The 11608-nt window shown below is 43.1% G+C and overlaps 1 protein-coding gene across 2 annotated transcripts; it reads left to right on the forward strand.

The window, feature by feature from the left end:
• Nucleotides 1–6529: 6529 nt before the first annotated feature.
• LOC306775862 (neuronal vesicle trafficking-associated protein 1-like) lies at nt 6530–11331 on the forward strand. 2 transcript variants are annotated; one of them, XM_079266407.1, is made up of 5 exons: nt 6530–6655; nt 6943–7096; nt 7387–7500; nt 8374–8484; nt 9532–11331. In XM_079266407.1, the coding sequence occupies exons 2-5, from the start codon at nt 6968–6970 to the stop codon at nt 9730–9732; spliced, it is 555 nt and encodes a 184-aa protein (XP_079122533.1). In that variant the 5' UTR covers nt 6530–6655; nt 6943–6967; the 3' UTR covers nt 9733–11331. The 2 variants fall into 2 exon arrangements, with proteins under 2 accessions (XP_079122533.1, XP_079122534.1); XM_079266408.1 differs by having other exon boundaries at nt 6621–6655; nt 6963–7096.
• The last annotated feature ends 277 nt before the right edge of the window (nt 11332–11608 follow it).

Below are 11608 nucleotides of genomic sequence, written 5' to 3' on the forward strand. Positions count from 1 at the left end.
GCAAAGAAGAGGAGCAACAAGAGGAGAAAATGGACTTTGGCGATCCCATGATGGCAGAGTGGTAGCACCGGCAGAATTGTGTGTCGCACTGATATCAGAGGCACATGGACCAACGCATGAGGGGAAGAAAAGAACACTGCAAAGAATGCAAGCATTGTGGTGGCATCCACACATGGAGAGTATGGTGTCTCTCTTCTGCGACGAATGCACCACCTGTGGGGATCACAATGTGAAGAAGCCATACAAAGCACCTATGGGCTCTTATCCTGTACCATCAGCCTGCTTCCAGGACATCAGCATAGACTTCACGGACATGGGACTAGAGAACAGAGTGCAGGGAAAGAGGTACATCTTGGTAATGGTAGACAGATTTTCAAGATGGGTGGAAGCAATTCCCACCAAGAGAGAAGACGCGCAGACAGTCATAAAGTGGCTGCAAACAGAACTGATACCTCGCTATGGGGTTCCTAGATGCATAAGGTCCGATAATGGTTCACATTTCAGTAATAAGCATTTGCAGGAAGTGGAAGCCGGACTAGGAATCAGACATAGTTATGGATCAGTGTATCATCCACAGTCACAAGGACTGGTAGAGAGGGCAAATCAGACGCTGAAATCGAAAATAGCGAAAACATGTGCAGCATCAAAGCTGACATGGGTTGAAGCCTTACCATTAGCTCTAATGGCAATGAGGAGCGCACAAGGAAATGAGACGCATCTTTCACCACATGAGTTAATGACAGGGAGGCAAATGCCTGGTCCTCCAAGAGACGGTAGTCATATACCGGCCTTAGATGTGCAGCAAGTAGAAATGAAGGCATATATGACTGCGTTAATCACTCTCACGGAGGCTCTCTCCAAACAGGTCCAGCGGACCAGTGCGGCTGACCAGGAGGAGGTGAAAAATCTCATCCGAGTGGGTGACTGGGTCAGGGTCAAAGTTCATAAAAGAAAGTGGGCTGACCCCAGGTGGACAGGGCCGTACGAAGTGAAGGAGGTTACTTCACACTCGGTCCAAGTCATAGGTAAAGCAGGAGCCCCTTGGCACCACCTGACACACTGTGCCCCAGCACCTGAGCCATCCAGACCTTTAGCAGAGGTCCGAGGTGATCTGACGCAAAATGCATAATTTGTTTTGTAATTTGTAATTTGACTTTTCAGCAACCACCAACAGGTGATCCAATTAGCTACAGGACATGGAAACGACAATGTTTGGTTAAATTGAATTGTTGATAATGCTATAAACAAAAACAAAATGGGTGGCTGTATAGCTTGTGCTGCAGCTAGACCAGCTAGGTTCACCGAACCAGCACCACTATATCCTGAATCTGACCCAACAGGATACGCATGCATGACAAATATGACTAAAATGGCTACTCCATCAAATTGCATGACTCTGGCATCCATATTTCCACCAATTGATAACGCAACTGCAGTAGGATAGTTCAGTCTGGACAAAGGTCCAACCTACATAGATACAATCGGAGTGAACCAGAGGAGTGCCTAATCAATACAAATTGGTATATCAAATTGCAGTAGGTTTTGAGAGTATCGCAAGTATTATTCCATGGATAACTGTGAATAAAAATGTTGATCGTATCAATTATGTGCATTACAATGTTCTTCGTTTGGCTAATCATACTAGGGATGCAATAGAGGGTCTGGCTGAGCAGCTGGCCCCACTTCTTTGATTTCTATGCAAAACAAAATGGCTTTGGAGCTTTTGCTCAATGTTTGGAGACCTGTGTTGCACATCCCCAACAACACTGCGCCGGACGGTTCAGTCACAAAAGCACTGAATAGTCTGAAGGCACTGTCAAAAGAAATGCAGGAAGCATCAGGTGTGAACAATCCATTTGGAGATTGGATGGAAAACATGTTTGGAAAATGGAAGCACCTGATCTTGTCAATAGCAGTGTCAGTGGGTGTGTTCATTGCAATACTGGTCTCATGTGGATGTTGTATAATACCCTGTATTCGTTCTTTGGTTGGCCGTCCTATCACCACTGCCCTCTCCAAGGAACCATCACCACCCCCTCCTTATGGAGCTTACCCAGTAGGGGAAGAGCAGAACAGCCTGGTAGGGTCAGGAGAGGCAGAGGAAGACACCAGCGTGAGAACAGGGCAGGAAAGGTAAAGAAAGTGACGTCCTTCAGACGTCAAGAGAGGGATTTGTTGAGAAAATTAGCTTATATACAGCTTAATCAGCAGCTAGTTTATATGCAGCTTTAAGTAGCAATTGACTTATATACAGTTTAATTAATCACTAGCATATTTGTAGTTTTAAATAACCATTAGCTTATGCAGCTCTATTAACCACTTATACAGTGCTCACAGCATACAGCAAGGCCAGAGAGAAGCAGGTGAAAGGTTACTTATTTAACTGCGTCACAAGGAATAGGCCGCCATCTTTAAATAGATAAGGGAGGAACAATAGATAGTGAGATACAGGGACATCGCCCCAGCAGACTCCCCTCTTCACACAACCTCTCGCCTCAAAACCTCACTCACACTGATGGAAACCAACGCCTATTGGGAGGGGCCAAGGTGAATGGACATTCACGGCCTCCATCCAGGCGCCATAACGTACAAACGTGCCACGCCTGCATCTTTGAATTTGACCAATGTGTATCAAGGGGTGGACCCCCTATATTAAGTTTCACGCTGATGTGTTCAAGCGTGTCTTATGGTGGACCTCTGCGAGGAAAATCATTAGAGCCCATGCATGTTTAATTGTGTTGGCTGAATAACTTTGTTGATAACGAATCTATTGCTTTGATATAATAAATCTGGATATTGATATAACTAAACGTCTCTGAGAGCTTTCGTCGTATTCTTAAATCTGCCCTGGGTGTGGAAGATAGCTTTATTTTTCACAACACCTGTGACCTCATCTTCCCAGAAAATCCTACAGAAGCCTCAGCAGCACAACTGCTCACATGCTGCAGCCTCCGTGTTGACAAGAACAAAACCCGTCAGTTTACAGAAACAACATCTCACTTTGCTTAGAACATCAACAGCACTGGTGGTGGTGCCGTTGCCCCCAGACTGAGCAGCAACGTGTGTGTGTGTGTGTGTGTGTGTGTGTGTGTGTCTGTGTGCGCGCTGACTAGCATCCTGTTTATACAGCCCGGTCCCTGCTGTTACAACTTGTACGACCCAAACTTTCAGTCTGAACCTTATTGTTGTTGCTGAAGTTCTTTCCATTCAAATCTCTGTGACTCATTCTGAGGACAAACCTCTTTCAGGAAGCTGCCTGTCACTGTAAGTCGTCACAAGAGCAGCGTTAATGAACAGAGGTACCGCACATCACACCCGCCACAGACTGCTGTGTCGACGAGCGAGGGGAATTATACATTCATGAAAAGAGGCTTTGTGCTCATGCAAAAAGACAATAGCTCCCACATGGCAGCAGGACCTTTAACCCAGACTAAGCACATTAAATGACTCATCTGGCATTCTCTCCAAAAAGTCAGCAGATCACAAGCAGAAAACACACAACAAACACATATTGTACTCAAAGCACTCGATGCTGTGAACACCAGGGCACCTGACAGGCGGAGCGTGAACCGTACCTCGGCTTCTCTGAGGACTGATGGGCTGTGGCGGATCTGCTGGGAGGTTTGTGTCCTTCACAACACGGCGGATGGAAAAGTCCTCGATGAGTGACAGAGGTCCTGAGGGGAGTCTGAGCTCCGACTGCTTGTTGGAGGTGCCGCTCTCTGAGGGGAAATACTTGTTCTCTCTGCGTGGCGGAGCTCACTCGTCCATGTGGCTGGATGGGAAATGAACTTTCTGGGCAAAGAGCCAAGGACAGTGTAGGTTTTAAAGGCACAGCGGTTGCAGAGCTATATAAGGTTTGGTCAAACTTTACTGCGTGAAATAAGGTGAGACGTTGTCCACTGCTGTGTTTATCAACCTCATGCATGCTGCTTTATTTCCACCGCTTCACACTGAACATTTAAAATTGCAATTCACTGTAAAGACTATATGCAGCATTGCATGGTCATATCATCCGACTTCAAACTGATATCATAGCTTCACACTAGCAGCTTTAGTCGCTAAAACCTACATACATTTAAAAACTCACCACAGACAGAATGTACCTCTTCAAGTGCAGGAAAGTGGAAAAGTACAATTTTGATGCACATACTTGTACTTTACTTTAGTATTTAAATTTTCTGGCATTTTATGTTTCTACTCCACTTAAATTCAGAGACAAACATTGTAGTTTTTACTCCATTTCTTTGATAACTTTAGTTACTGGTAACTTTGCAAATTCAGATAATCAAGAAATGTAATCGAATGACCCCTGGCGAAAATTCACAAGCTACCCAGCAGTATATAATCAGTATAATATACATTATTCTCAAATGGGCTCTTCTTTTAACAACTTTTACTTTTACTTACAGCTTGATGGTCTTGTGTACTTATGTCGGTCATTCAGAGGCATCAGTATTAAATTGAGACTGTTTCATAACCAGTTCGAGTTCCTCACAGTAACTTTAAATACACACATTTTTGAATGCAGAACTTAGAGTATTTGAACACTGTGGTATTGCTACTTTTACTTCAGAGTACTTCTTCCACCACTGCCATCTTCAGTGATTTCTCCACTCATCTTGGTTATCTGCGATTTTAGGCACGAATTAAAATCCCACTGAAAATGAGATTAGACGTTTGCCTTTCTTGTAATGCACCTGTTTACAGAATAGCACATTTTGGTGTCATACTTTTACAGTTTTTGTCAAACTATGCATAACAAAAGCAGTCTTGAGTTGTAAATAAGTGCGGGTCTCCCTCTAGTGGTTAGTCGTGAGAAGGCAACTGCAGCAGAAACCCCGACTACACATCTGCCCGCTGCTGCTACCAGATACGATGAAATCAACAAACACGTTTCTTTTATCATGTAAGATTGTATTTTCTGTGTAAATTTCATGTGTTATGTGTTTTTTGTCCATTCTGAAAGCTATAAATCAGAATCAAGTATTTTAATCGAACTGCCCTGCAGAGGCTGAAACTAAAGGTCTGATGGCCCATTGACAACACATATCTGCACTGCAACATGCACTGTTAAAAAGGTTGACTGGCATATGTCATGTAAAAATGATATATAACGTCCCTTTGTATCAATAACCATCATCATGTTCAATAAACCTCCCCTCTCTGGCCCCAGGGAGGGAAATGTGATATAATGAATTTGTACCACAGACTCATCACAGACTCTTCATCATCCAGCAGCAAGCAGCATCTACCGGAGGAGGAGGGGGGGGGGGGGGGGGGGGTCCACTAAAGAGCCGTGGTTTCCATCTCAACATGTGATGAGATCATTCTCTCTTGCTGCTTCCTTTTCACTGTGGATTAAGAGGCTGTACTTGATCACTTATGCATCCTTTCATAACCCTCTTTCATTCACACCGTAGCCTGGCAACAGGCTACTGGATACTCAGCACAGACACGGCTTCATTTCCCCACTTCTTGGTACGCGATGACGTGCGCGATGAGGTTTGGTAAACATCAAAATGTCACGTGTTTCTCACAATGATGACATGCTATATGCCGGGCAGTGCGTTTTTTAATAATTCAAGGTGACTTTTTAGGCATACATTACACTGTATCTTGAAGATCACATTTTGACATGTCTGTACTTTCCTTATGAAGGTCCTCGAAGGGTCATATTTCCCCTACCCCATGTCACGTGATCTGTCAGGGGTTCTTGCACCACTACAGGTGTGGTTATGGCAGGTTAGGGTCCTAAAGATTTTAAATTGCATGTGATAGTGACCCCTGTGTCAGCCTTTTAATCCCCACCAGAGGGATTTTACCAGGTTTTACATTCACATTGTTTTCACGTTCTCATGTCTGTGATACATCATTGTGAACATTATCAACCACTTTGAAGGAACATTTCGCCAACAAAGCAACAACTTGTATCAAATTTGGTCAACTCACCGCGTGTTAGCTTGAATTATTGAAGAAAACGTTGACACGGACTCGCAGCGCGCATGCGCACACATGAGACCGTGGTAGAGGAAGCGTAAAGATTTTGGCGTGGAGGCATGCAATAAAAAAAAGGTTTTCCTCAAGAATTCAAGGTAACGGGCCTACAAATGGTGATTTTAAGGGTGAAGTATTCATTTAAGATTGGAAGCCAAGTTTTCTGGAATTTTACGTATCAACATCATTTGTATAAAAGTATGTATTTTGCAGGAAACAACACCTAAATTAATGTAACCTAACTATGCAAACCACCAATCAATTAAAATGTTCTTTATCCACACTCTGCTTTTTACCCTATTACCCCCCCCCCCCCATTGTAACCTCAATTCCCCTTATCAGTTGATACAATAAAAAAAACATTGCAAACATGTGTATTTAGGTTATGTCTCTTAATCTTAATCAGCAATGAGCTTCAGATCCTATTCACTGGCTCTGATCATGAGGATGTTACATCACTTGCAGTGCAGCCAGACGCCAGCAGCAGCATCCAGCTCGGAGGTAACGCGGCGCTCATTTACCCAACTGGCCATATTGTGCACCAGCTCTCCGCAAATCGGCTGCGTCACACCTACAAAAACATATAGCGCCTCTGGAGCAATACATTCACCTCATTAGGAGAAATACGCTGCATTCAAAACGCTTCTCGGCTGAGCTGGTGAGTATTTGGATGCGGTAAATCCAATATATTTTTTTTCACGGTGATACATCGGTCCCTTTATGTCGAAGCCTTGCATGTCCTCTCCTGCGCTTTTGTGCTTAACAGGCTTTCTCATGGGCCACAAAGCGGCTCGCGTCATTTTGTTTGATTTGTACTGCTGTATGCATGTGGGAAAAAAAAAAACGCCAGCATAATTATGGATATGATTCCTTGAATGGTTTATGAAACGTCAATTACACAGGAGCACATTACAGAAGTAATACGCACATGTTTACCCCCCTCAGGTTGGTGTTATTTTGTGCAGAGAAAATGGTGAAACTGGGGAATAATTTCAGCGAGAAAAATAACGGGAAGGTGGCGTCTGAAGACGGGTTTGACACCATCCCTCTCATAACACCATTAGATGCCAGTCAGCTGCAGTTTCCTCCACCAGATAAGGTAAGATTATTTTGAGTGTGTGTGATATGTTTCCATTGATTTGAAGAGCCACAGTGAGTGGCCCATTATTTATGTATTACTAACCAATTAGTCCAATTAGAGTGTTGAAAATGAAGGAAACCACGTTTTTTTTGTGTTACCACATATCCTCACAGATCTATTATTTCCATAGTACAATGCTAACAATTTGACCCATCCTGCTTCTGGGAACTCTCATTTTCTTCCTGAAGCTGTAACAGCCAGCTGATTGGACCGTCTCTCATGCACATGTCTTTATGTGTTTCTACCAGGTGGTGGTGAAGACAAAGGCCGACTATATTGAGAACAAGAAGGGAAAACTACGATCTCCTAAAATCGCAGAATTCTCAATAAGCATCATTGAAGGCGTATCTGAGCGACTCAAAGTAAGAATGATGTCGCAGTCATCGACTGCGTTTCAAACATCATCCCATTTCCAATATGTCTCACACTCCTATGCATGCATATGCCCCGAGAGCCGACAGCTGTCTCCCTGGAACTCCTTATACTATTTGTCACCGCCGTCATAAGAATCCCTCACCAATCCAAGTCATACTTCTTTCACTCAGGCCACCTTCATGTTCCTGCATCCCGTGCAGCCTGTCATGTTGTCGGGCTACACAGGGAGACATAATGCACATTGATTCACTTAACCCCGCCCTGAAACTCTCATTAATTCAGCTGCTGCCATGGCGATGGCCTCCAAATGGCAGCATCTCTCCCACCTCCTTAGACGCCCCCCTCCCCCCCCCCCCCCTGGCTGCGTGGCACACGATATAGAATGATTAAAACATATGCTTTTGTAAAAGAAAAGCTCCAACCACAATCCTGGGTGCCTGAAGACTTCCTTGCATACTTTAAAATTCATGAACTAGGTGTTCTGCATGCAGACTACGCAATACTCTTCCCTCCACGTCCAAAAGCAACAGATGAAACCGCTTCAGTGTCACCCTCCCTTTGGTCATATTTCTTTTATCCCCGAACATCTGAAAGGCAAGGAGGCACGTCAGTGTCTCAGAGAACACAGCGCACATCCTCTGATCGGCGTGCTTTGTAATGTTTCAGGCAGCCCTTTTTATCCCTTTCATCGCAGATAGTCTCTGTTATAATCTCCTGTTGCTTTGCCTCGTACATGTCCCACTGTCTCTTCCAGTTTATTTCAATGCTGTACTTATTTTACAGTACTCTCATAAAAATGTGTCCTTTAGCGGTCCCTGTCACGTTGGTCTGATGATGGCGCTGTTGTGCATCTCCTTTAGGTGACTTTGCTGGTGATCTGTGCCCTGGCCTTCCTGGTGTGTGTGGTGTTCCTGGTCGTCTACAAGGTCTACCAGTACGAGCAGCCTTGCCCCGACAGCTTTGTTTACACGGTAAACACTGATGAGCATCATTGTTTGTGACCCTGCATGAGATAATCATTTTATTGTTAGCTGGGTCGACCAACAATCTTTTTTTTGAAAGAGTGATACAACCATCCTGCAATAAGTGTGCTATATACTGTACATACATCATATAGACAGCCAGGCTGTCATAATAGATGTCATAATGAAACTAAGCATTTGCAGGCCCTTGTTTTTGCCAAGAATCTGTCTCACAATTGAAGAAATTCAAGTTTGATTTCCCATTTATTTACCAACAAATCTGCCCTTTCAATTTCTCTGAATAGTTTTGAAACAATCTCATGGTTTTCTGTTTGTAAGCATGATCTATGATCGAATCATTTTCTATTTGAACCAATTTGATATGAATGTAGTTTTTCACGACTGCCACATGTTACCAGCTTTATATTTGTAAATGATTCTGAATGAATTCATCTGGGTTTAAATGAAATGAAAGCAAGGCTATGTGACTTTCAAGATAACTCATAACATCATCTTCCTCTTACAAATGAAAAGTTGAATTAATAAGCAACAAAACACACCATTGCTCAGTTCAATACCTTCAGGGGTTTTGCGGCTACAGCCTTACTTCAGATGAACTGTAAGGTGGCTAATTCTAGCTAATGTGAGCAAACTTCAGATAAACATTGCTGTTACAGTAGCTTAGCATTTTAGCCACAGACAGTGGTCGCTGTTCAGCTAAAGTCACATAGCCTTGCTGTAAAACCTGTGTAGAAGTGTTGACTCAATTCCTGTACATGTGATAGTCTGGGGACCTGTGAGAATAAGCGGTTCAAGATAATGGATGGATGTTTTTCTGGCTTTTAATTTTCCTTCGATCTTTTCCTCTCGTACAAACAGCACAGCTCTGTGTTGACAGTCATCTGACCTTTTTATCTCATGTATCTGTGAATCACAGTTTGTTTCTCGGAATTCCATGATACTTCCCTGAGTAATGATGTGGTCACCTTGCGTGTTCTCTTCACATCGTCTCATCTCTGCACTTTTAATCTCTCGTTCCCTCTCTCTTTGGAGCAGCAAGGTCGCTGCATGCCGGCTGGGATGTACGGCAACTATCCCCCTCAGGGCCCTGGGGGCCGCGGGCGCCTCTTTACCCTCATCAACCACTACAACATAGCCAAGCAGACCATCACCCGGTCAGTATCACCATGGATGACCATCATGTCTGAGGAAAAGGTCACCCAGCAGGAGACGGAGACCGCCCAGAAACTGGCTTAACCAACCTGGGATCAGGAGGTGGACTCACCTGCTTCAGAAATAAATAAATAATACGGTTGTGCCATTCAAGCAAACCTCAAGAGTCCTGGGGCTTTCTGTTGGTGAAAAATCAACTTCTCTTGCCTGAGACGCTCTGCAGGCTTGTTGATGTAGTTTGGGCAGCTGATGTGTACTGTAGCAGGAAATTCTGAACATATTGAACAGCAAAGCAAGCCTCACCGACCGGGGTGGATTCATGGTTTGTTTGAATCGCATGTGTTGTTATTTATTTACACTTTAAAACTGTGGCTAATGTGTAGAAAAAGCCACAGTCATACAAACACGCACACACATACAGAGTCTTTGTACACACACACACACACACACACAGTCTTTGTACACACACATGTAACAGAACTCACTTTAGTACTCACATTTGTGAAATGACTGTGAACCATCTTGTGTCGGCGTTGCTTGTTTTAACGCACATGCACGCACATGCACTGATATTGCATGTCAGACCTCATGAGGTCCAGCGGTACATTTTCCCATGAAGCGACAAAGTGTGCAGCAAATTTGCCCACAGAGGTCATCTGCGTAGAATATTTTACCGTCATGATATTGTGAATAAATGAAGCTCGACATGGAGGAAACCTTTTAACCAGCGAAAACAAAAAAAGATCTATTTTAATTGTGTTGTTTTGACGCAGCCCATAAGGCTCTCTGCATATAGTGCTGTTAAGGAGTTTTTAGTATTTGATGCATCAAGTCTTTTCAACCAGCATTCATGATTGTCTCCAATCATTTGAACTCTTTGTGAACACCGTGTGCTTTTTTCCTTTGCTGGCCACTCAATGGTTACTTTTCATAGCATACCTTTTATGCAACTGTATTGAATGTGTTTTTTGCATTGCTAGTGAAGACACTGTATTGTGCAATGCTTTGCATTGATTAATGTCCCCATAGATGGCTGTTGGCAGCCATCACAGACACTAGACTTAGGTTGATGTAGTGCAGGGGTCTCAAACTCCCAGCCCCGGGTCGAATCCGCCAGCCAAAAAAAAAAAAAATCAATTATTATTTTAAAGTTAGACTTGATAATAAAAATATCCCCATAGTCGAAATTCTGAGATAGAAAGTCGAAGTTATGAGTTAGCAAGTCAAAATTATGATAGAAAGTCTAAATTATGAGAGAAGTCTAAATTATGAGGTTGAAAGTCAAAATTATGAAATAGAAAGTCAAAATGATGAGATACTTAAACACAGTTATAGAAGCAGCTCTTTGGCTGGTTACTGTACATTTGACATGGAAATGTTTTGTACATTGAAGACTACTTTAAACTGTGAATGCAGAGAGTTATTTAACAATATGTTACGAGTAGTTACATTTACAACCGGCCCTTTGTGGGCGACCATGATGCTGCCCGGAGTGAAAATGAGTTTGAGACCCCTGATGTAGTGGAACAATCTGACAGTAGTCACTTGTCCTGTTGCTTTGTTTTTTCTTCTGCGTTTGTCATGAAATTTAAAACTGTACCTTTTTTTCAAACAATGTAACAATTACCATTGAAGTGCATTTGCTACATAAAAAAAAAATGTTAAATTTAAAACTGAAATAAAGTGCCCACATTTCACACCTAAGAACATTTTCCTGTGAACTATTCCAAGAGTAAATCTCGTCAGTGATGCAGAAAATAAACACAGTTAACAGCTCCAGCTCCCTTGAGTTGAGATCAAAGGAAAATAATTCAAAGCGCTGTAATGCTTCAACTCGGATATAGGTTAATCCTAATAAACAGATTAGCAGAAACATCAGGAGGCTGGGAATCAAATCTCCTGTCGACAGCTTCTTTCGTTGGCCGACATGAAGCAGGGCAGGCCGTGCCGTTCTGCTGCT

Source organism: Melanostigma gelatinosum (assembly GCF_949748355.1).
Source record: "Melanostigma gelatinosum genome assembly, chromosome: 3".
NCBI classification, from domain to species: domain Eukaryota; kingdom Metazoa; phylum Chordata; class Actinopteri; order Perciformes; family Zoarcidae; genus Melanostigma; species Melanostigma gelatinosum.

Coding starts and splice junctions, on each gene's coding strand:
- LOC306775862 (XM_079266407.1), top strand. CDS start 6,968: ATGGTGAAACTGGGGAATAATTTCAGCGAGAAAAATAACGGGAAGGTG. Junction 7,097..7,386: donor AGTTTCCTCCACCAGATAAG/GTAAGATTATTT, acceptor TGTTTCTACCAG/GTGGTGGTGAAGACAAAGGC. Junction 7,501..8,373: donor GCGTATCTGAGCGACTCAAA/GTAAGAATGATG, acceptor CATCTCCTTTAG/GTGACTTTGCTGGTGATCTG.